The following is a 26,034-nucleotide window of genomic DNA, read 5'->3' as shown; positions in this document are numbered from 1 at the left end:
TGAAATGAGATTGAGAACTCGGCGAATTGCTTACCGGTAACTTTATTGTTGGACTCGTTAGCTCGTGATGTTAATTTAGTTTATACAGCCTCCCAGACATATTTTTTGTGCTATTCTATAGTTTAATACTTGCCTGTTCTTGTGAAATACATTTCTAAGTAAATGTGACTTGCAGGCCAGTGAGGCTTATTTTTTTTTCCTTTTCATTATGCATTTTCTGACTGACGCAACTTATACACCGGTGTGGCTTATAATATGTAAAATACGGTAAGTTTCAATAAAAACATCTTTCAGGGCGCACATGCTGTTAGGCATGTATGACAGGTAAAGTCTGAAGCACGGTACACTTCCTGGCACCAAAGCAGTTTGAGAGGTCGGCCTGGGCGTCACACGATTAGCGCGATTACTCCCTGTGCCGGTTATTGATAACAGGTAGCCATGATAACCACCACCTTGTTGATGAGAAATAACCTTTTGAAGCCCAAATCAATGCTTGCACATGCACAGGGTGTGAGTGCGGGGTACTGCTACGCTAGAACTGGCCCATTGTGAGTGCCCCCTTACACACAACAATTGGCGACTTAAGCAGGGCTGCCGACTGTAAAGTTCGTACTGTGCAAATCAAATCTTAGAAGTCACAGGCTTCATAAGCAGCAGCTGGTCTCTTCCACTAAATCCACCACTTTGCTGCTGGGCCCGCGTTACAGTAGCTGATTATTTGGGCAGGCTCTGCGGATAGCAATAACAGTGGCCTCCGAAGTTTCCTTCTCTGGGGGATCACAGTAAAATCTATAAGTGATTATGCTGGTACAGAGAGGCAGGAAATCAACAAATAACTAGCTGCTCCCGGTGTACAAGTGCATATAAAGTGCCTACAAGCAGTAGATCATAATTTGGTAGGCCTTGTGTAATACCACATGCAAATGAAGGCGACCACAACGGAGAAAAAAGAGTAATTATACCCCTAATATATTTATTGTTCATTAGGGACCTTTAAATCGATATTTTTAATTAATCTGCAGCGGTGTTCCAGGTGGGACCCGGAGGAGCAGGTAGCCATGAGAAGCTATTGAGTCCCTCCAAAAGAAGGAACGCTAACCAACCGTGACAGATGAGTCATTTTTACGCTCCCAAGCTCAAATGTTAATTGCGGCAATAACAATAAAATTTATTGGATTATGCTGTGAAATTAAAAAAAAAACAGAAGGAGAGAAAACGGACAGCGAAAGCAGGAAAGAAAGCAGCCAAGTGAATGGAAAGGAGACATTGGGATACTGTTGCTTAGGCTTTGCGGAAAGACAAACTATCATTTCTGCTGTATCTCTTTCACTCGGACTGTGCGCTGCCTATGCAAATGAGGTGCTCGATGACTTTGTCCTCTGCATATTTTAACATACTAAATGATCAGGCAGTGTTTGTGGACAAGCAACGTTCCTTTATGTCGCCTCATTGCAGCAGAGATGGAGGTAATTTGTGTCAAGCGAGAGCGATCAGTGAATGTTACACAAAGCATAACGGCGCTCAGTTCATGGCTGTGCCCGTAGAAATGATAACGATGCAATAGTAAAAAAAATAATTGCACTTTGGAAATGAAATGTCGCCTAACATGTTAGCAGACGAAATTTTATGTTCCCTCTCCTAAAAGATAATGTCGGACAGAATGTGATCGTAAAATAAATTGCATTATGGCCACCACATTAGCAACAAATGCACAGCTGTATTAAAAAATCTTTAAAGATAATAATGCTTTTTGTGTGTTGTGTTATGTTATGCTATACAAAGAGGTATTGATACTAAAGACTAAACCATAAGTCCAATCCCATCTGTTCATCAATCATCTTCCATTGTCATTCATCTACTGTATACATGTCATACTTTAGATGCGTTTAATAAGTGTGTGAGGCAGATTTAGGATTTCAACCTGGATTGTGTCACAAGTGAACAATGGCAATTAAAGAGAGAAGGGGAGTGTTCTGCAGCTGAAGCTAATCTAATACTGACAACAGTCACTTTTGTTACAAACACTGATCCGAAATCGGAGGAGAACGTCAACATCAAGCTAGCAGGAGGGTTTAAGATATGCTTGACATCGGCCATAAGTTTACCATCGTGGTTGGAGCTTGCAGTCGTGTAGAAGCAGTCACCCCATCAGGTTGCGTCATACTGAAAGGTGTTTCTAATATTCTGAACCACCCCTGAGGTTAAATAACGGAAATATCGGTGGAAGATTGTTTTTGTGCAGCCACTTTGTCTTGGCACAATTGGCCCTGGGTGCCACAGCAGCATATCAAACAGAGGGAGCGAGCAGCAGTCTGTGGCCCTGTGCTGTAAATTAGTCGTGCGTTTTTTAGCCTGCAGCGCTTCACCTTCAGTGGCGCACAGTGAATTACACCGGAGCCATGTCAAAACAAACAGAATGCAAATCAAATACCTCGGGTGACTTTGGTCTCCTGGGATTGAGCAATCTACCCTCTCCAGTTGCGAGGGTGATTTTTCTTGAGTGATATATTGATTTGGCTCAACGTTTTGTAAATATTTCATCATGGACACCCAGGCATCGAGACAAAAAGTAAAAAAACGCATGTATCTCTACATGTTGGCATGCTTTGCACAACCTTTTCTCAAAGTTTTGCTTGTGGGTCCAATTAATTGAGTAAAATGGACGTGTGTTTCTTTTATTTTTAGTTTATTTTTAGTTTATTTCAAAGTTATGTTAGTACATGATGCAAATTTGAGTACGTTTGGGTCCTGGTGAGGAACAAAATTGAGTTTGGGAAAATTCTGCAATACCCTACTCAGTAATGTATGAAAGAAATCCTGGTCTTAGTCCACTACAACTATTATTTAACGACTGTTTTCACAGAAACACTTGTTTCGCTGTCCTCTTTATCCGCATCTATTGCTCGTTTCTACCTTCCTTCCCCGTAACTTTCACTTGTCTTGCTGTTCTCTTTATCCGTACCCATCGCTCGTTTCTACCTTTCATCCCCGTAACTTTCACTCGTCTCGCTGTCCTCTTTATCTGTATCTATTACTCGTTTCTACCTTCCCCGTAACTTTCACTCATCTCGCGGTCCTCTTTATCTGTATCTATTACTCGTTTCTACCTTCCCCGTAACTTTCACTCATCTCGCGGTCCTCTTTATCTGTATCTATTACTCGTTTCTACCTTCCCCATAACTTTCACTCATCTCGCGGTCCTCTTTACGCCTATCTATCACTCGTTTCTACCTTCCTTCCCCATAACTCTCACTCGTCTTGCTGTTCTCTTTATTCGTATCTATCGCTCGTTTCTACCTTCCTTCCCCATAACTTTCACTCGTCTCGCTGTCCTCTTTAACTGTATCTCTTACTCGTTTCTACCTTCCTTCCCCGTAACTTTCACTCGTGTCGCTGTCCTCTTTATCTGTATCTATTACTCGTTTCTATCTTCCCCGTAACTTTCACTCGTCTCGCTGTCCTCTTTATCTGTATCTATCGCTCGTTTCTACCTTCCTTCCCCGTAACTTTCACTCGTCTTGCTGTTCTCTTTATCCGTATCCATCGCTCGTTTCTACCTTCCTTCCCCATAACTCTCACTCGTCTTGCTGTTCTCTTTATCTGTATCTATTACTCGTTTCTACCTTCCACCCCTGTACTTTCACTCGTCTTGCTGTTCTCTTAATCCGTGTCGATGTGTCGGTCAAAATAGAAGCGCCCCGTCAAAACTCAAAATACTTAAAACAATTTATCAATGGTCCAGATTCGTATTGGACAGCGTCTGGATCCGAACTCGGACCGCAATGTGCCAGTTAGTGATCCTTGATATAAAATATCATATGAAAACAGAAAAATCAAAATAAAATATGCACAAATGGAGGAAAATTATGTTAAAAAACTGCCTTCGGTTAAAAAATCCCTTATTATTGCACATTCTCTCGTTGGTCCCGGTTATGATTTGGTTATGTTGACAGCTGCTAACGCTAAAGTGAATCAGCCAGTCCGGGAGGCACTGACATAAACGGGTTCCACTGTACTGTACTGTACTGGTGGCGGAACAACCTTGTCCTTAATTCTATCTGGTTTTCCACTGTGGGATACAATCCTTGAATACTTCAAATTAAAAGCAACAACCTTAATTCTTCAGTCTTACCCTGCTGATGGAGAAGACAAAGCCAGGGCGCCCTGAGCAGACACCCATGAAGCAGAAGCGTAGCTGCCAGTAGAACCAGTGCTCGCAAATAAAAGTGATGAGCGACAGGGCCATGGCGGCTCCCAGCATGTAGAACACCCCCGCCATGTTGTCCACATCCAGCTGGCTGGACATCACCTCGTTCTTCTCGTGGTGGCAGATTCCTGTCAGCCACAGGGACTCCAGCTCCTCCATCTCACCTGGATGTCGGAGAAGGAATCACACATGGTTCAAGGAAAGAAGCAAGAAGAAAACATGAAACTAATGAGGAAAAGACCAAACCATTTTGGGCCATAGTGATGACAAGTGGAGATGTGTTTTATAATTCATGAGGAAGTGTTTTTTTTTTTTTTTTAAAGTGCCAAGCAGAAAGGATATGATGCAATAACATGATGCCTATTAGAAGACACCAGTGATGGAAGGAATGATGCAACAGAAGAAGAGAGGAAGGAAGAAGGCAGAAATATTTGTTGGGTGTTCAAACTCACACTAATCACAAGTGAAAAAAAAAGTAGCAAAAGACTGGAAGAATGTGTTTCACTGAGATATCAGTGAAACATATTGGCAATTTTGACAGATTTTTTTTAAATTCAGATCTAGAGCTGACACAATTACTCAATGATGAATTGATTATCCAATTAATGGACAACTATTTTGGTGTTGGATTAATCATATTTTACATTTAAAAATGTAAATATCCTCTGATTTCAGCCACTCAAATGTGAATATTTTTGAATCATCCTTGAAAGCAGACCTTATCTTTGTGTTTTAGGTAAAACCAGATATTCACACACACCAGCTTTGACTTTGGAGAAGAGTGACGGACATTCTTGCCTTTTTTCTGATAAGTTGCGAATCAAACCACCAACTGCTTGTGTTTGGTTCATATTGATTTGGTCCGTCTAGGGCCCTAACCGATGACTCGATTAATCGGAACAACAAGCTTCAGATGAATCGGCTAATGAAATAATCATTAGTTGAAGCCCTACTCAGACCCCTGATCTTATCGGACAATTTGGAGGAAACACAATCTTTTGCTACATTCTCATTCAAGGTAAATGCTCGCATAATTAACTATGAATTTATACAGTAGTTAATTTAGAGTATTGAATATGCATGCATTGAGAACGACTATGAATCACTTTGTACATGAAAAGGTAAAAAACGTGTGACTTGTGTCCTTTTTAGAACAGCATACACTGTATTATAGATATACGATATACAGTTCATCCCCTGCATTATCGACTTACGATCATACATTAACCTGTGTTCATATCCCTGTAAGTTTTGAAACCAGATTGAAACCGGATATATAAGCTTCACTTTTGGGTCTCAAAGCAACTATGGTGTGTTGAAAGACCACCAAAGAAAGTGGCAAATCTCAACGCTTGTCTAAAAAGTCTTACATGTGAAGCATAAAGACATAAACATGTAAAAATGGTGGTACGTTTTACCGGTATTATCGCATATTAATAAATTACTACCAAATTGTTTTCAGAGAAAAAAATAATAATAAATAAAATAATAATAATAATTATTATTATCATATAAAACAAAAAATCCTCACATTTGCAGGGCGGTCAATGCTGAATTGTGTTCGGGGTCTGAATACTTTTGGACTTAAGTGGCGCTGTGACAACGTTATCAAACTCTTTATCGGCACTTACCTGTATTTGAATACAATCATGCATCATGAAACATTGATGATCAATATGATCAATAGTGCTTTTTTCCAGTTAGGGGAAGGCCCTGTTCTGCTGCACCATGACTGTATCCCAGTGCACAAAACAAGGACCACAAAGGCCTGTTTGGATGAGATTGGTGTGGAAGAGCTTGAAAAACCTGACCTGAATCCCATCAAACCCATTTTGGATGAAGTAAAACAGAAGGTAAGCCAACAGGCCCTCTCTCAGATCCAGCATCGATGATATGAGATAAAAATTCCAATTTTCAGTAGCCATAATGCCCTGTTGTCCTTCCACTCTTGCCCACATCCATCGTGTACAGACAGTATACGAATACGTATTTATGGTTGTTTGCCTTCGGGTTGTTCGGTCACGACCTATTTCATCCTGCGCTGCTCTCTATCAAAGATGACAGTAGCAGGACAGCGTTGTTTAATTAATCACACATTCCGGCGTCGCCGCAGCACGTCACAGCGACTCGCCGGTAACTAGACGCTCTGCTGCACACAAGCTGCAGGAGAAGCACACTTTATTGTGCGTGCACAAAGACGCACGCACAATCAGGTAGCGGCCTCCTTTTGCCTGCTGGGAGGTTGACTGTGTTGAGTGCCTGCAATTTGTAATCCATTTTGACTTCACAGTTGCGTTGCACGCTTGTGTCTATATAAGAGCCAACAGGCACAACTGCTTCCAGTTGTCAGTTTTGGGAGAAAAGACACTCGCGGCAATCCATTTTCTTTCATTACATTCTTTGATGTCAATTAAAGAGCTAGAATAAGAGCAGTGATTTATGGTCCAGAGCTGCTAGGAAGCACCAACACTATAAAAAGCGACATTTAATGTGCGACAGCTTCACTCCACTAATAGTTTTATATGCCACAGTCATTAAACGGGTCAATGAGGGTTACTACCTTATCATAATGTATGGGAGGGGATATCAAATAGTTCCGGTGTCTTCTACTTGAAACATCACCACACTCTGGGGACACTACATTAGGTCGGGTTAGGGTTAGGTCAAGACTACGTAAGGAGATACACACAATGACACACAATGACTGCATCATGCAGAGCTCATATTCTGGTTACCTTTTTTAGTGCAATCTGTAACCACAATAATAAAGATTTTACATTATATTTAACATTTGAAGTTAGCAAAATGTGTAAATAGCTTTTACAGTCATAGAAATAAATACATGGACTGAGCCCATGGTATTGTGGAACAAGTATATTAAAAATACATGGTGCACAGTGTACTCTATATTGATTGCCATAACAATTGGAGCAATATGCTAAGTTATTTGAAAAAAGCATCCACATCTTAGCATTCTTTTCTAAGTCATGTGAATGAAGCAACTATCAATGTCGGTGATGTCATTTTTATGTTAAAACACCATGATCAAACTACCTCCCAGCCCCGCGACCAGACCACTGGGCGCTCCACGTGAGTCTGACCATTTTCTAGGCCAACAGGAGGGAGAGGGGGGTGAGGTACGGCAATGTCACATTGCAATCCTGAGAAGGTGGGGTGAGACAGGGCTGATTGGTTTTTGTCTCACTTTTGCAGAGAGACAGAGTGGCACAAAAAAAGACAAGCCCAAACATAAAATAAAGTCACGTCCGCACAACCACAAAGATCTTCGAAAATGCGAGAGTTAAAAAAACCAAACAAAAAAAACACCATCCAGGCAAGTGAAATTTCAAAAAGCGAAAAGTAAAATCACATTCACAGGCTGTCATGCACATTTTGGCAGAAGTGAAAAATCACCACAGCCTCTGTTCATACGTATAGTGAGATATTAGATGTACGATGACATGTACATTACGCATGCATGCACCCGGAACTCAATAACTTCATGCTCTGTCGTTAAATAATGTCTAAAAACATGATCATGTCGCACATTTCTTTTACCCGCCCACACACACACAAACACTAAAATCAGAGTTTGTGAAAATCTCCACTCCATAAGCTCAATTTAAGGACAAAAACCTACGTCTGCATGTGGACGGAAGGCCAAAACGCATGGAAAAATATGCGTTTTAAAAATATCTGTATCGCTGGGTTGCAGCCAAGTTTAATGTGAATAATGGTGCATGCCATTGAACTGATTTGCTCCAATTGTGTGAGTGTGCATGGTGTGTTGCATAAATACATAAAGTAGTTGAAAACAAGGCATCAGACATATTGAATGCATCAGATGAAAATAACGCTTCTAACATGTCTATCTACGTTCTGACACCAAGTCAATCTGCATGAATACATTCTTGGATGCGTCCTCTATCGCTTCGCTGCCCATTTATTCCATTGGGGTGTAGCATATGAACATTATGAACTCCATCGTGTTCCCAGTGTCCTGCAGTTGACATGGGCGGTCCATGTATGCTTACTAGACTGTATCGCTCCCCCAGAACATCGGTTTATGTGTTTTAAACAAGTGAAGGGGCGTGTTCTTGTAGTCTAGTGTTAAAGACAAAAGCATTGTGGGTGTAACATTAATACTTTCCATCACGTGTGCAAATTTTTCTAAACCACAGAATACATGTAACAATAAGTATGCCACTTGTTTTAGGGTGATAAAAATAAAAACTACTCTCTTTAAGGCACTCTCGTGTTCAAAGGTACGACCACAACACACACACACACAACCCTGGACACACATGCACACACTGTCAAAGTACACCAGGAGCTAGGCTGGCAACCCTAACTGGGACACACGATAGTGGACCCCAAAGGGTCATTGGTTGAGGTTCCAGCATGAACACGATGGTCTTTGCCCAAATTAATTAGCCTAAGCACATGCAAACATATACCTGTGCCAACACACACATTATTTCTGCATTACTCACTTTAAGCGCTGATCAAAACACATAGACAGAACATTGTAAACTTAAACTTCTGTATTCTGTCATTACTTATTTACGGTTGAAATATAAAATGTTGGGGGCATGCGTAGCAAGCACACACATAGGTATCTTTTCTTCGTTTCGAGGTCCTCTTTATCCGTATCTATCACTTGTTTCTTTCTTCTTTTCCCATAACTTTCATGCATCTCGCTGTCCTCTTTATTTTCCCCATAACTTTCACTCGTTTACCTGTCCTCTTTATCTGTATCTATCACTTCTTTCTATCGTCTTTCCCGTAACTTTCACTCATTTGGCTATCCTCTTTATCCATATCTATCACTCGTCTCGCTGTCCTCTTTATCTGTATCCATCACTCGTTTCTATCTTCAATTCCCATCCTCTTTATCTGTATCTATCACGCATCTTGCTGTCCTCTTTATCTGTATCCATCACTCGTTTCTATCTTCTTTCCTCCTAACTTTCACTCGTCTTGCTGTCCTCTTTATCTGTATCCATCACTTGTTTCTATCTTTGTTCCTCGTAACTTTCACTCGTATCGTAACTTTCACTCGTCTCGCTGTTCTCTTTATCTGTATCCATCACTTGTTTCTATCTTCGTTCCTCGTAACTTTCACTCGTATTGCTGTCCTCTTTATCTGTATCCATCACTCGTTTCTATCTTCGTTCTTTGTAACTTTCACTCGTCTCGCTGTCCTCTTTATCTGTATCCATCACTCGTTTCTATCTTCGTTACTTGTAACTTTCACTCGTATCGCTGTCCTCTTTATCTGTATCCATCACTCGTTTCTATCTTCGTTCTTTGTAACTTTCACTCGTCTCGCTGTCCTCTTTATCTGTATCCATCACTCGTTTCTATCTTCGTTCCTCATAACTTTCACTCGTATCGCTATCCTCTTTATCTGTATCCATCACTCGTTTCTATTTTCGTTCCTTGTAACTTTCACTCGTATCGCTGTCCTCTTTATCTGTATCGACCACTCGTCTCTATCGTCGTTCCTCATAACTTTCACTCGTATCGCTATCCTCTTTATCTGTATCCATCACTCGTTTCTATTTTCGTTCTTTGTAACTTTCACTTGTATCGCTGTCCTCTTTATCTGTATCGACCACTCGTTTCTATCTTCTTTCCTGGTAACGATCACTCGTCTCGCTGTCCTCTTTATCTGTATCTATTGCTTGCTCCTATCTTCTTTCCCTGCATTTCTCACTCGCTCTTCACATAACAACATAAGGTGCTGGTATCTCTTGTGGGACAAAGAGGCGCTGTCTGCACTGGGGTCCACGAGGCATAAACTGAGATTGAAGTGGTAGCCTATGCAAGTGACACGGACACGCTCAAACTTACAATACTTACATCATTTATTGACTATAAGTCCAGGCCCATATTGGATGGTGTCTGGGTCTAGACTCGCTCCGCGGCCCGCCAGTTAGTGAGCCCTGATTTAGAGTGTGTTGGCATGCAGTCATTCCAGGGTGTTTGGAAGTTTCATTTCCCTCAAGAGCTTCCTGGAAGAGGAAACTGGACTGCCACGGCCGCCTTATTTGAAAATGCAATGTGAGCGGATCTTTCAATAAATCATTCAAAGAAACAATCCTCCTCAGGAACAATCTGCTCCTCTCACTTGTGAAATAATGCCATTGCCCTTGGTCTGCTCAGTGTATTAAGTCAGTGATTCCCAACCGCTGCGCTGCGGCACATTCGTGTGTCGTGAGAGCTAACCAGGATATGATCCATTTTCATTTAACTGGTCCAAAAATGTGGTGAATATAAATATAGTGATAGGCAAAACAATTAAATGCTGCTCTGGCAGGAGGTACAGAATTCACCAGAATCTCCACCTGTTGCCATTCAGACTTTTTTGTTTGGTGGTGTGAAGTAACAAGAAGAAGAGGACGGCGTCTCACCGTCTCCAAAGAGCTGCAGGATGGCCAAGTCCACATGTCTCTTCCAGAGCGACTCCTTCTGGATGGCGATGCCGTACCCGGTGGTGGCAAAGATGTAGCCACTGCCGATGGTCACCAGCTTACAGCCCTCGTCCCTGCCAGCCATGTAATTGAGCACGGCCGCGTCGTAAATGAAAGCATCTAGTTTGCTAATGAAAAAGAAGGAGCGGGGGGGAGATAGGTTACACTTAATTAGCACTTAGGAGCAAGACATCACAGCTACAACATTCCAATTAACCTGCTAAATAGCACTAAGCCACTGATAAGTGTAATAGACTTGCAGTCGGTTTGCCAAGGCTGGAGCTGGCACACAGTGTGGTGAAAATACACAAATGATAACAACAGAAACGGGGGAGTTGGGTAACTCGGCAACAATATGTTTACATGTAGAAACATATGAAATAAGTGAACAGACTAATACGGGTGCACCGCGGCTGATCTTGTGTTGAATTATATAATTTCATGGAAAGTCTTCATCAATCAAATAATGAATAGAACAAATACATTACTTGCACAATGTATATAGACTCAGTACTCTTATTGCACTTTTGTAATAAGTTTTTAGGTGCCCTTTCCATTCTCTTCAGTATTACTATTTCTTTTAGTCCCTTTACTTTGCGATATGTCATAATTTGATAAACACTGTGCTTGAATAACAATAATTGTTCATTATTGTCCATATTGGATCTATGATGATGGTGCAGATGTACCTAATAAAGTGTCTAATTCTAAAGCAAATTTAAAATGCAATGCTGGCAAAGGTTGCCATTTGAATGTAGTATGTCAGAAGAAGAAGCATTGAAATGGCAAAGAATGAAAACACAAAACACCAACTCCTTTTCCTCACCCAGCTTTAAGACTTTGCAGAGCCTCATTGACATTTCTCTGATGAAACTTGGTCATGTAGGAGTGCATCTCTGGATAGTTGTTCCTTATGTTTCTTTCTGTGCTCCCGTTTGGGACAGTGCCGAACCGAAAAGGAGGCGAGAAGTCGTTGGGGCTCTGGAACTAAAGAAGGAAGAGAGAACACTTGTCTGTCGAAGTAGTCTCCTTATGAGACCACATAACAAACATGCGGAGTAGAGGACAGGAGAAGGATGCTTTCCAACTTACCTTTTTGTCCGACAGTCCGGATACCTGGTCCACATATTCCTCCTGGATCATGAAGGCAGCCAAGTTGGCAGTGTAGGAGGCCAGGAAGATGACAGCAAAGAAGGCCCACACGGACACCATGATCTTGCTGGTGGTACCTTTGGGGTTCTGCACCGGCACAGAGTTGTTGAAGACCAGACCCCACAATAACCAGATGGCCTTGCCGATGGTGAAGGATGGACCATGTGGCTCTGAAGGAAATATGGCCAAGATTTAGGATTATCTGATGGAGAAACCTACTGTGGGTTTTTAGAGCATGGCGTCTCATGCACAGTTCATCTGATGGCTCCTTGGCTGAAAAGGGATTTAGTTCATGATGTCAAGCAATTCTTTAGGAAGGAGGATGCAAAAATGACTTGCTTGTTAAGGTAAAGTGTGGCCAAAGAATATCTCACTCAATTTTGGTGATTATCTGTGAACAGATTATTTTTCTTACTTTTGTTATGGACTTTTAACGATTTAACTGTATTTATTTGGGCTTGATAACAAGGCATATGATTAGATGCTAGACTCGTCATTTGACTTGACTTTTTATTTTCTTCAGGGTTATATCCTGGCTGGAAATGACACAAGAAAATATTTGTGTGAGAGATAATAAAATCTTCTGTTATTATCCTGTTGTTAGTTACAATGATCATAAAATACTGGCAGGCAAAAACTTTGTAAGGCTCAACAAGAGACAGGGCTGGCACATTCAACATTTTAATAACAGTAGACTAATACTGTATCAAATGTTGTTGGTCTTCTTCTTTGACATCTGGTTTCAAAAAGCACGACACATCGTGCTGACCCTAACCCTAAAAGCGCAATATTAAGCCCCGCCGCTAGTAATGCATACTGATCAATTTTACATTTAAAAAGAACCTGTGTATTAAGAGGGTTATTAGAGGGTATGACTCATTTTGAGAACGATTTTTTTGGTCACAAAATAGCATTTTTATTTATGTATTTTCTTTTGGTACAGTCGTCCCTTGTTACATCGTGGTTTGAACATCGCTCCCTCGCTCCATCGTAGTTTTTCAAACATCAATTCATTTAGAAATGATCGCTTTTTTATGGTTGACTACAGCCTACTAGTCCAAAAAATGTACACTTGAGCAAATGTTACGTATTCTTGGCCTAAATTAAGCATTTTCAAGCATAAAAAATATTCTAAAAGAACTAAAACACACAGGCAATGCAAGACTTTAGTGAACTGTAGACTACACTGGCCACTAGGTGTCACTAGTAATATGCACCAGACTTGATTGCCAAGAAAAGGCTTTTATTACTTTATAATTATTTATCTCACAACAGGCGCACTAATAATAATAATAATAATAATAATAATAATAATAATAATAATAATAATTATTATTATTATTATTATTATTGCCCTGCGATTGGCTGGCGACCAGTCCAGGGTGTACCCCGCCTGTCGCCCGAAGTCAGCTGGGATAGGCTCCAGCATGCCCCCGCGACCCTAATGAAAATGGATGGATGGATAATAATAATTATGTCTTAAATGACTTATGTTCTCTGATTAAAACTACTATATTGTGTAATATGAGTGTAAAGGTGACTATAGGGGTGTTATTTCATGTCTAGAGGGCTCTAATAATGTTAAAAATCGTATTTAGAATGTCGTAACAGGTCTTCTATGCTCCAACTACAAAAATATTTAGTTTATTAATATTGAATCCTTCTACATGAAAATTCACTGATCGTGGTCGGGTCTGGAACCAATTAACCACGATAAAGGAGGGATTACTGTAATCAACTTTTCATTTTGAACAACACATGTACTGAGAGAGGGTGTGAATAATTTTGACAACTAATTTTTTTGGGTCACGAAAAATCATTTGGCTTTTTTTTTGTTGTATTTTGTATCAATTCTTGCAATCTTTTTTCTCTCTTGTGTCATTTTCCACCCTCATAAAAACACAAAATGGTGTGACTAACTTTGGTCTGACTGTATGTAGATTTCGATTACATATTGTGATGTAATAAACAATTTAATGAACCACTCGGCCCATCTGACTCGTGAGCTGAGAGCAGGCTGGCTCCTTCTCCCCATTATGCTGTGATATAGCAGTTGGATTGTACAGTAATGTCCGTGTGAGTGTGTGTGAGTGAACGCGACAGAGAGACAGACAGTATCTGTGCCTTCTATGCGCCTCAGCATTGTGTTTATTGGGCCACATTTTCTCCTTTGTGCAGTTCGCACGGGGGCCGGTTGAATGAATTGAGAGAATTGTGCGGCATCGCTACAGTATATTGTTGTGTCTGCACTTGCGATGCCAAATTCCCACGGTGCAACATGAGGATAAAAACCACAAAATTCCAAGAGGACGGCGGCACTTAAGGGAGAGTACACCCTGTCCTCAGCATGCTGATGTTGGGAAAGATGAAAACGTCAGACATTGTCTATATATAGTCACATTAGGGATGGACTCGTGGCTTGGGAGATCTAACACAAAACTCTGCCCTTACTGTCAGAGCCAACTTGATTCGAGGCAATATGGAAATGTATGCAAAGAACTTGGTGGGGAAGTAAAAGCAGTGACGGCGTGTTGAAAGCCAAGTGCAGATACACCTGTAAATGATGAAAAAGGATTGCATGGGGGAGGAGGAGGGAGGAAGTCAGCGAGGAAGGCTGGTCTATATGTGGAGGCAGGCCACAGCGTGAGCATGTCTGCGCTTCTTTATGCAAAGCATAGAATCCACTCGGCTCCCATACGTGGTATAGAAAATAAGACACCTTAGCCATTTATTAATAAAATATGACCATGTGAAAAGAATCTGCTACCATGAAAGTGACAGTGATAACTAAGCAACATGGTGGTCTTATTATTGAGATGGAAAGGCTGCTTGTGCTCTGACCACACGACCACAATCCACACTGTTAATGTAAGTATAGACTCGACTTACACCACAGTCTAGGAACGGAGCCCAAGGACCACATGTCCCAATGATACTTCTGTCTACCTCTTGTACCTTTGTTTGGCTGACTGAAATGGATTTTTTCCCATATTGTATGTTCATTAGTGCTTTCAAAGGCTTATGGCTCTCACTCCAAGACCGTAATTGAATGTAACAATGCATAGAGCTGTGAATAACACTTTATATCTCAAGATTCAAGAGATTCAAGAGAGTTTTATTGTCATGTGCATGGTAAAACAGCAGTTATACCATGCAATGAAAATCTTATTCTGTTCATTCTCCCAAGAAAAGAAAGAAAACAAATGAAAGAATAAGAACATAAGAAACATAAACACATAAACATATATACCAATAAATTAAGCAACAACAACAGACGAGACATTAATACAGTAAATAATACAAATAAATAAATAAATAAAGTGCTATGAGTGTGTGCGTGTGTTGCGTGCGGCGTGTGCGAGTGCTTCGTTGAGGAGCCTGATGGCCTGTGGGTAAAAACTGTTTGCCAGCCTTGTGGTCCTGGACTTCAAACTCCTGTAGCGTCTGCCTGACGGTAGGAGTGTGAATAGTGAGTGTTGTGGATGTGTGCTGTCCTTGATGAGGTTGTGTGTTCTGCGTAGGACTCTAGATTTATAAATGTCTTGCAGTGTGGGGAGGGCTGCCCCAACAATGTTCTGTGAGGTCTTGATCACCCGCTGGAGTGCCTTCCTATCACGTGTTGTACAGTTACCGTACCAAACAGTGATGGAGGCGGTAAGGACACTTTCGATAGTGCATCTGTAGAAGCAACTCAGGATTTTGGTGGGCATGCCAAATTTCCTCAGTCTTCTCAGGAAGTACAGTCTCCTTTGGGACTTCTTCAGAATTTGTTGGGTGTTGTGAGACCAGGTGAGGTCCTCGCTGATGTGTGTGCCAAGGAACTTGAAGGTTTTCACCCTCTCCACCTCAGTCTCATCAATAAATCAATAAATAAAAATAAATAAATAAATCTTGCTAAATCACAGCATTTATGGCACCGGACAGCAGGACTTATTGTTTGTGTTAGTCACAATGACTAATTTCACAAAATAACAGCGGCATCCTGATATCGAGTGATGGATGTACAGTACTGTTCACAAATCATAGGCTGCCATTGGATGTCTTCTTTTAGCAATACTTGAATGACCAGCTATAAATGAATGACGTCCCCAGTTTTACAAGACTTGACCTTGGCAGGCGTCAGAGGATTGTGTTAGAAAAATATGGTTTGTTACTGCACTTATCAAATCAAACCAAATCACATCAAAGTTTATTTGTATAGCGCCTTACAACATCCCAATGGTGCCCAAGGTGCTTCACAAGAGTAAAAACAAGTCATAGCAAATAAGAACTGGGTTAAGATCGAATAAGACATAATAAAAACAACTAAAGCTAAGTAAAAATACATGCACAGAATCACATCTAAAATACATATAATCATCATGTGTCAAAAGCCAGTCTGAATAAATGAGAGTGGGAGCGAACGCAGCAAAAGTGCGACTTAAAATGTCTGTGCCCATTATTCCTTTTGATTTGAGTATTATTCCATACATTTCTGCAGTATTTCGGCTAAGATAGACATTAATGTCACACCGACTTGCTATGATTACCTGCTGGTGGCTAGAGGCCTCTTGTCTCTAAAACAAGTCCTCCACATGCTTATCACTTGTTTAAATAGCCTTGGGTGATGGGGCATGTGAGTCTGCCCTTCATCGATCGTCATCGAAGAGGAGCGCACCCCTCTTCTCGCATGTGCGGTTTCCTATATTCCTACATTTCAGCGTGAATAGTCAAGCATTTCCTCAAGAAGCCGTCTGTTCAGGTTGTCCTGGTTTGTCTCCTTGCATGCAACTTATTCAATTGTGCCTCTCGTTATTTTCAAAGAACTTGTCTGGTCTCGTGTCTGTTTTGGAGCGAGCAGGAGATTTCCCCTTGTTTTGCTTTTTATTTGGCTTTTCAGCAACACTCAATCAAAAAGCCGCCCACACGGCAGCCTCTCAGGGATGACGTCACATGCTGCAGTGAGCCCTCATACCGCTCAGTATTATGGGTTCGTGCTATTCCCATAGCGTATTCCCATTTAACGGTAATGTTTGCGTCTTAGGGATGGGGAGAAACATGAAATGATATCCCAAAGCGAATCATCCCATCACGCAAATGCTGCAAAGAGAACACAGAACCTACAAGAAAAATAGTCTCCATCATCTTACAGTCCGAGTCAGCCCCTCACCATCTCCCATCAGTGCACAGCAACATGGCTGTGTTACCTGTTTGTACATTTGTGTAGTGTGTGTCGCTCAGGGCCGCCCCTCACCTTTGCCGTCAGCCAGACAGCGGTTGTAGCCCACGGGGCTGAAGTACTCGAAAATGAACACGGCAACTGCTGACACCAGCAGCAGCATCACGAACATCATCACCCACACATCCGCACTGAAGGGCTCTGGAGGGCAAGCCAGCAAAAAGAGAGAGAGGGAGAGAGGTGAGCGAGAGATGAAGGAAGACGAGGGAGAGGACAGCGATAAAAAAAAAAAAAAAACATCAATGGGGGGAAAAGCAGGGAAGCAGAACATGGGGAAGAGTGACAAAGGGAGGGAGGAAGAGAAGAAAGGAAGAGAAATGGAGTTAAGTGGGAAGCAAAGGGCAAATAGACAAACTATTAATAAACTCTTGAGTAGAATGGAGAAGACGTGAGTGGATTGCCAGGAATTCATCATCTTTCTTCCTCACACTTGTGGGGAACAAATGAAAACCATCAATTCAGCCTGTCCAAGGTGCAGCACGGGGGCCCTTTTCGGGCCGCAGCTCATTTTTGTTGTTGTGTAAAAATAAAACAAATGAATTATTAAGGAGATATGATTAGACATTACACTGATTTCAGTCATAACAAGGCTAAGATGTGTTCAAATAGCTTCGCTTATATTGACGTACATTCCATTGGTTTTAGCGCGGGGTGCCCAAACTTTTTCCACCGAGGGTCACAGACTGAAAAATGAGAGGATGCCACAGCCACTTGGATTTATTTGTAAAACAACGCATGTAGATATGCTAAGAAGTTATATTTCAAGAAAAACATGCGTCTCAGCTTTGTGATAGCGGTGAAAAAGCCTATTGTTAGTATGAACTTTGATCGTTTGAAATGATTTCTTCTTAAATAATCCTTGTAAATTTCCTTTTTGTAATATTATGACTTTGTTCCCATAATATTATAACTTTTTCCCAACCTAATTTAAGTACAAGACTATTTTATTTAGTTTTTTTCTCATAACATTATGACTTTTAAAAAAATAACATACCTTTTCTTAGTTATTTCAACTACGCTACTAAAATGAGCATTTTTGATGTATTATTTGTCCTCATTCTATTACAAGTTTATTCTCGTAAAAATGTGCCTTTTTTCTCGTTAGAATACAACTTTTTTTTCTTGTAATATTTTGAAAATATTGCAGCTGTTTTTTTCCCATTTCTGCTGTTTTTTTTTTTATTTTGCACCTATTTCACCTTTTCTTCTTTTTTTTTTCTAAATTTTCCAAAAATGACAACTTTATTAGTTGTTTTGTTTGTTTCTCACAATATGATGACTTAAAAAACATGACATTATTCCTCTCATAATATTACGTTATTCTCGTCACATTACGACCTTTTCTTGTTAGATTTCAACTTTCTCCACTTAATACTTTTGACTTCATTCTTGTACAATTACTGCTGATTTTTAAATTTTTGCTGTTTTTTAAAAAAAAAAAAGAAATTATATTTTTAGAATGCGCCGCAGGCCTGTACAAAAATCATCCGCGTGCCACAAATGGCCCCCGGGCCACACTTTGGACATCTGTAATGCACAAGAAGTATCAAAGTGGCTCCGGCGTCCTTCTGAAGTTTTCCCTTTGACATAATTCCATTTCACTCACCTAAGAAGGCTGAGGGAGAAACGGTGCCATTGCTGCGGGACACCATAACGCTGATGCCAGTCTCGATGAAGGGGACAGAAAAGTCGATGACCTCTGACCGTTCCTCGTTGATAGTCAAGGAGCCGACGGCCATGTGGGCTTTTTTTAACACCACCTGGACGAGAAGTGCCAATACGTTTTCCACTTGTGTACAATTAGGGCCATGTGTATTTGGACACTGACACAAGTTTTGTTTTTTACCAGCTTAATGAAACATGCAGTTTCCCAACTGTGGTTGTATAAGGGGCATACAGGCCCATACAGTGCACAATCTCACCATTTCATTTGTGGGGCATACAGGCCCATACAGTGCACAATCTCACCATTTCATTTGTGGGGCATACAGGCCCATACAGTGCACAATCTCACCATTTCATTTGTGGGTATCCACAAGAGTTGCAGCTCCTTAAATGTGCCAGCCCATTTTAAAACGGACCAAAAGTAATTGACTGAAAGGCCATTTCTTGGGTGGCTGTGGGCAATTCCTTCGTTATGTCATTACCAATTAAACACAGAAAAGGACAGCAGGAAATGGAGGGTGGGGCCCCAATGGATTGTGGGGCCCCACGCACAGCGTGTGTTTTTGCGGAGGAGCGTCCCTGGTGGTGAGTACATACAAATTTTATACAACTTAGAGAAGGCAGATGGTTCTGGAGCTGAATCATATTTAATATTTACGAGAGTCACTTTATTGCAAATACTGATCCAAAATCGGAGGAGAACATCAACGTCAAGCTCGCAGGGGGGGTTGGAGGGAGAGGGGGAGCGAGGCGTGTGTCAAAATAGACATTTTTGTGGGCGTCTCAATTACTCGCAGATTTTCTTAAGCATTCGGTTACCGTCATACTTTACAATAATTAAAGTTTTTTTAAAGTTTCTAATTGCCTGAATAGTTCCAGCTTGTATTCACATTCCTGTGCACTGCTTTTGTCTCATCCAGTTGTCTTTGTCCAAGGAGAAGTGTTCCCAAACTAGAAACTTTCATGATGGAAGAGGGTGTTCAAGCTCTGGCTTCTCCTTGGCACTAATGCTTGGTGCGCCCCCCCACTAGCCGAAGGCAGGACTGCACCATTTTTGTTTGTGGAGTACACGCATGACTTCGGGCAATTATACTTCCGGTCCCTCACTTAATGTGCACCTCGTGGGAAATCGGTACGTCGCTGTATTGCACCAAATACCGTACGGTAGCGTTTTTGTCCAACAACAACTCCGGCTCCATCACGCTGATGGGTTTGTTATTAGTCCTCCAGATGAAAGACTAAACGTGCTGCGATATTTTCCGTGATGCACTATAGCAGGCATAAATATTGGGTTTTAGTGTCGAGCCTTGCAATGGCAGCGTAATAACAACTGTCTAGACACATCACTCTGTGCTGATATTCAGCCACCACACACATTGCTGAGAGGTCAAAATGAGCAGCGAAACACTTTGTAACCAATAACAAGTTGCTTTGAAATAAAAGGAACTTCTCACTATCACACAGCGCCTGCTGCACTATATACAGTATAAAGCACACAGCAGATGCATTCACTGGCATGCGATGAATAATGCCTTATGTTTAGATTTGAGACACAGCTCTCGCATTATACATTCATTGAGCGCACAGCCGCAAATAACAGAGCGTGTCAACATGTTAAGCAGGGGAAGGTGCAGCGCACAACACGTCAGACTGGACACTTGATGTTGCCCAGCAGGGGAAACGAGAGGGAAGAAAATAGGTTACCGCAGTGGGTCACGGCTGCTCCAAATAGGCGTCCCAATACCTCTCCTACCTGCTAGCCTTCCATCCTCAATACCCCTGCACACCGAGTATATTTAGCCCCCGAATTTGGGGTAAAGTGGGCTGAGAGTGTTGAGTTAATAAAGTGTGCATGAGTCAAAGCTCCAGCGTCAGTGTGTGTGTGTGTCTGCACGAGTGAGTCATAAAAAGAAGTTGTTGAACCTTTGTCCTCGACCTGTGAAGTGGATGTTTACGGGCACACAATCACTCATCTGTCCTGCAACTTGTCCTCACTCGTCCTGCTCGCCGCACGGCCGTAGTACCGTTGTGTGTATTTGCAGTCTTATTCGTTCTATCGCGATGGAAGCGTTGACGCGCACGTCCACCTGTGCGTGCGTGTTAGTGCCTAAATGTGTGAACGTCTCCCTGGGGGAGAGAACGAGCCCGGGCAGCAGTGTACTCACTTCCTCTCGCTCTCCCGCTCTCCATTTGCTCTATCCATCTCCCTCCTACGACATGTTCTCTGCGTGTTATGAAAGTGACCCATGTGGGTGTTATTGAGAATGACTGAGCAAGGATCTGAGCGAGCGTGTGTGTGTGTGTGTGTGCGTGTGTGTGTGTGTGTACGGATGCATCTCAGCCGGCGTGTCTTTGTAGGACGACACAATAACTGTAAATGTTATTATTACCAGAAATATTTCAGCAAGAATATGAATGGCAATGCAATCGCTGAAAACACTTAACAAACCGTCATTGCAATCTTTCAAATCTGTGGCAAATTGGGTAAAAGGCCTTAAGTCATCCGGGAAAGTGTTCAAAAGTGTGCAGAGGCACGTCGCATTGTGAGTGCGTGCGTGCGTGCGTGCGTGCGTGCGTGTGTGTGTGTGTGTGTGTGTGTCTCTCAGCATCAGTCCAGATTTGAGTCCATTAAGAGTTTGAGATATACTTCCATTTTGGCTGTTTTCCAACTGGAGAAGGACACAGTGAGGCTCTATCACACAAGGGATAGATATAACACAACCGTAGTGTGTGTGTCTGTGTCTGTGTGTGTGTGTGTGTGTGTGTGAGAGAGAGAGAGAGATTGACATTTGTGCAAAAAATTCTTGCCATAATTCCCTTTTCTCTGTTCAAATGCATGCGTGTGCCTGTGAAAAAGATCTAGTTTGACAAATGCCCCCCCACCACTCCCTCCTCCTAATGACCATTCATCTGTGGGGGTGAGGAGGAGACAGCACATTATGACGCTTTTAGGAAGGGTGATGAAGTTTATTACAGGTGACCACACTTACAGTGCCGTGCTCACTAAAGAAACCGGCTGGCTCGGCAGGGTGACTTCAGTGGCTTTATATAATAGATTAAATGGGTCCGTTTAATATGAATTGAATAGCGAACAGCAGGGCGCCTGCGACTAACTCGTGAAGGTTATTCAGACTTCACTCTTCGCAGAGAAGGACAGAGCTGTGTTTTCCACCTGTGACCTTTGAGCTGCTATTGATCCGCTTACCTTTTACTTCATTACCAAAGCACCCGGCAGACAGCAGCAGTGCAGCTCGCTGTTCCAGGCTGACGTATGAAAACTGACAACAGGCTTGTGTCTATTAGGGAGCGTCCACTGACCTAGCTGCACTGGCCTCCAAAAGCTCATCATTCGGGCATGAAAGCAAATTTCAACGTGGAAATGTACCCTTCAGACCGCCTCGACTGAAGCTAAATATAGCACTGTTCATACGGCCCGGGGGGAAGAAGATGGGCTGCAATATTTTTTCACCTTCAACCACACCTTGGTGGTACTGATATTACATCTTTAGACCCGGGCTTTCAAAGTCCAGCATATTTTGTGGGCCCTAGTTAGTGGTTAGTGCGGCCGACACAACCTGTCTGTTGTATATAAATATTATTTATACTGTGGCGAATTTGAGTCCCACAAGAGACGGTCAGAGGCTCTCACAGACAGCTAGTCAAAAATGACATTGAAATATGTAATTATACAACAGATATCTGGCTTGTTTTTTCAGGGGTTTTTTTGTGTGAAGTAAATTTGAGCTATATTTTAGTCATCTCCCTCCTCGGTACTGTATATCCTCACTGCACACTTACAAGTGAAATATCTGATTTTGTGGTCTTATTTTGTGCAATTTTGACATTTAATTTTAATATACAGTATTTAATTTAATTTAATTTAATTTAATTTAATTTAATTTAATGCTATTATCATGTTCCTCCTTATTTCCTTAATAAAATGCTGGAATAAATTCCTCTAAAATGCACTTGGAACATGTAATTATGTGTGTTAAAAAGATGACGTAAGCAATAAACAAAACCCAAAACAAATACATAAAAGTGAGTCACAACTTAATGACCAATGCAAAAGGTGGGTCCCAGGTTGAGACCATTTGAGGACCCCTGTTCTGAAGAACCGTTCATGTTCTGAACTGTTATTAATAAAGATTGGCTCAGCTGCATTTTTTTTTTCTTTCTCAGTACTTGAAACCCTTTTTCTGTGGAGTATTTGATGGAACCCAGCCTCACCCAGAATCTACCGCCAGTGGTCCCCAGGTAGGTTGAGCTTAAGACCCTTTAGAGTGTAGCAGTCAGATGAAAAGAGAAGCTCCTCACCTCTCCCACCATGCCATTCCAGGTTCCATTGATCTTCTTGCCATGTTTGCCATTCGTCACCAGGTACAAGTCATACGTGAACTTGACTGACTTGGCGATCTTCTTTAGGATGTCAATGCAGAAGCCCTTACAGCAACGCTTGATGTAGATGCCAGTCTCCTTGGTCTGATTCCTGCATATTTAGGACACAGGACGTCAGAACATTCATTTTTCTTTGCAATTTGTTATTTTTGTTGGTAATGACATATCAAAATGCTACGTCTGGTATGTTCAACCAAGCTGATAAGTCAAAACACTATGATGTCATTATTTAGGCAGTCTCACAGCGTTTTGATCTGTTTGCGGCAGGGCACAGTGTTCCTCATGCACGTCCCGCTAAGGGGGTCCACGTCTTCCACGATGACGAAGGGAGCCTCCTCCAGTGTCACGATGGACAGGTGGTCATCCTCCCTGGAGGCTGCCCCGCCGTACAGCTCATCACGAGGCCACACGTGGTACTTCATGGAGAGAGACCCGTTCTCCCATTTGCCCACCTGGAGAGAGATAAAGAAGACCAGTAAAGAACAAACAGGCACCGTTTGTATGATTCAAAAGAAAATAAAGTAAGTCAATTAGTGATTTATTCAGTTTCTTCAAACTCGGACACCCAAGTTAGACTCGATGTTGTTTTACTTTTCTTTTTAGCAACATTTCATTTCGGCATAATGATACAGTAAATAGTAGGACAGATCCAGTTAGCAGGATAACACACAAATACAAAACTGCTTTCCGTGAAATTTTCTAGAGGGGTGGCGCGCATACCAAGGGAATTTTTGTGAACATCTGGTGAAGGGATCCTTCATAGCCCGCAGACAGATGGACAAACAAATGCAACACACTTTTGGCCGAGGTCTACCCTCAATTGAAAACTATTGACACAAATATGTCTTGGTTATTGTACGGCTAAGGAGTGCGCCAAACAATCTAGTCGAGTGCTCAAAAAAGCATCTACGCTATCATTGTTGACTCAGTCCCTGTGAATAATGGATAGATGGTCTTTTAGAGTTGTGGCATTGTCCTTTTGGAATGGAATGGAATGTCCTTTTGGAATGGATTCATGATGAAAAGTGAGGTTCCACTGTATTTATAGCATTGCTAAAGCAACAAATATAAGATTTGTGAACATTACTGTACATTAACTTTTCTTGGCTGCCAATTGTGAAGGTTGTGGTTTTGGAATCCATACTTGTCTTACCGTAATTTCCGGTGTACAAGCTGCTACTTTTTTCTTGGAACCCTGCGGCTTATACAGCGGTGCGGCTAATTTACATGGTACATGTTTGTATATTTATTAGGTATACCTTTTGAGTGTTAAGTTGCTGTGTGATGAGTTTAGTGTTTGTAAGATGAAACCATGAGTCAGATTGTTATATTAATGACCTCCTATAATTTCCAATGGATTGACAAGTTTGTCATGAGTTTTTCATAGCTCATGATTGGCTCCTGTGCCTGATGCTCACAGACTCGTGCGTGCCAAAATATGCCATTTTATGACGTGGACATATGCAGCTTATAGTCCAGTGCGGCTTATATACGAACAAATCTGGTTTTCCCACAAAATGTAGTGGGTGCGGCGTATACACCGGAATTTACGGTACACGCAAGTAAAAACAATAAGAAAGTTGGTAAGCGCACAATGATACTGAGCGGAGAGGTCCATGAGAGGAAGGTTAACTTGGAGGACGAGACTGACAAAGAGAAAAGAGGAGAATTCCGATAAGGAGGAAAGAGACGGATTGTATCAATACTGTTGAGACGAGAAGCAGCAACAGACGAGAGGGACGATAGATGGAGAGAAAGAGTCACATGGCCAGCTGGTGATGCAGCTCATTCAGATGCAAAGTGCCGCCTCCTCAGTGGAGGAGGGTCCAGCTGTACGTCTGGAGGACTCGCCAGCCCTTGTGGCTCTCCTCCAACCAAGAGTCATCAATTAGTCAATTTCCCCAGTTGCCGGTCACATGACATCGTTTGGAGACTGCCGATTGCCCTTTCCTTCAAGTGTCCAGTGCACTCAGGCCACTTACGGGGGTGGAAATGGGAATGGATCCTCAGATGAGAGGACACACACATTAATCGGAGTCAGGGCAGTAGAAGGAGCTGTGGCTTGAGTGTGTAGAGTCAAGATGGTTAAATATGTATATGCACACACACATACACACACACACACACACACACACACACACACACACACTGCACTGCAGGGAGCTTGGCAAGGCTGTCCGGAGTAGACAAGTTCAGGCTGTGTATCCCCGGGGCACGATGCAGCCCGCTTCAACGAGCATGCACGAGCTGGTGTAATAGAGACAACGCTGGAGAGAAAGGGGAAATGGAGGTGGAGAAAAAGGGGCCTGATGGCGAGACCAAAACGGCTGGACACTCCAGAGTCTTCACACTCCTTCAAAAGGTGCCGGGAAGGACGCTTGTAAGAGACGGAACTCATTAGGACCCAGGAAAAGTGGTTCAGCTGGAAGTCAAGCTGAGAATTAAACATGAGTGCGAAAGCAGGAGCAGGAGGGGGTGAGAAGGAGAACGAGAGGGGGGGTGGTGGGGGCGAGAGAGACAGAAGGGGAGACGCTCACCTTGTTCTCTGATCAGAGGACAGAATATAGATTAGAGAGGGAGAAGAAAGAGAAATACAAAGAAGAGCAACGAGGCAGAGTCACGGAAGTCAGCGACGATGGCGCGAGGGGAGACACAGGTGCATGCAGGTGGCTTTACAGGTGGCGCCGTGTTTGGCATTCATTTTGGGACGTGACAATGTGGCTCAGGATTATTAACCTACAACCTCTCACATCTGGACTTTTTGGGATCCTTTGCATGACTCCCTCTGCTCAAGACATGTTGTTGATTCATAATAACAAGTAGAAATATGAACAGTCTGCAGCGCACCGGCAGGAAGTCCATTTGTGATCAGTTTGTGGTAATTAGCAGCTTTGGTAAACGTTCACTCAAAAGCACAA

General features: G+C 42.1%; 1 protein-coding gene across 4 annotated transcripts in view; it reads right to left on the bottom strand.

The window, feature by feature from the left end:
• The window catches only part of LOC129171575 (glutamate receptor ionotropic, NMDA 2B-like), a 156,389-nt gene that overhangs the window by 11,108 nt on the left and 119,247 nt on the right, over positions 1 to 26,034 (bottom strand). For all 4 annotated transcript variants that reach the window (XM_054760367.1, XM_054760365.1, XM_054760368.1 and 1 more), the window contains 8 exons: positions 23,360 to 23,568; positions 23,036 to 23,207; positions 18,660 to 18,813; positions 17,069 to 17,194; positions 11,776 to 12,005; positions 11,510 to 11,670; positions 10,624 to 10,811; positions 4,133 to 4,371 (listed from right to left, as the gene is read on the bottom strand). In XM_054760367.1, coding sequence (XP_054616342.1) covers positions 4,133 to 4,371; positions 10,624 to 10,811; positions 11,510 to 11,670; positions 11,776 to 12,005; positions 17,069 to 17,194; positions 18,660 to 18,813; positions 23,036 to 23,207; positions 23,360 to 23,568 — 1,479 coding nt within the window. The remainder of the gene's footprint in view (positions 1 to 4,132; positions 4,372 to 10,623; positions 10,812 to 11,509; positions 11,671 to 11,775; positions 12,006 to 17,068; positions 17,195 to 18,659; positions 18,814 to 23,035; positions 23,208 to 23,359; positions 23,569 to 26,034) is intronic.

The sequence above is a fragment of the Dunckerocampus dactyliophorus genome, chromosome 18, assembly GCF_027744805.1.
Source record: "Dunckerocampus dactyliophorus isolate RoL2022-P2 chromosome 18, RoL_Ddac_1.1, whole genome shotgun sequence".
NCBI classification, from domain to species: domain Eukaryota; kingdom Metazoa; phylum Chordata; class Actinopteri; order Syngnathiformes; family Syngnathidae; genus Dunckerocampus; species Dunckerocampus dactyliophorus.
Note: the sequence above shows the minus strand (reverse complement) of the source record. Positions and strands in the feature narration are given on the sequence as shown.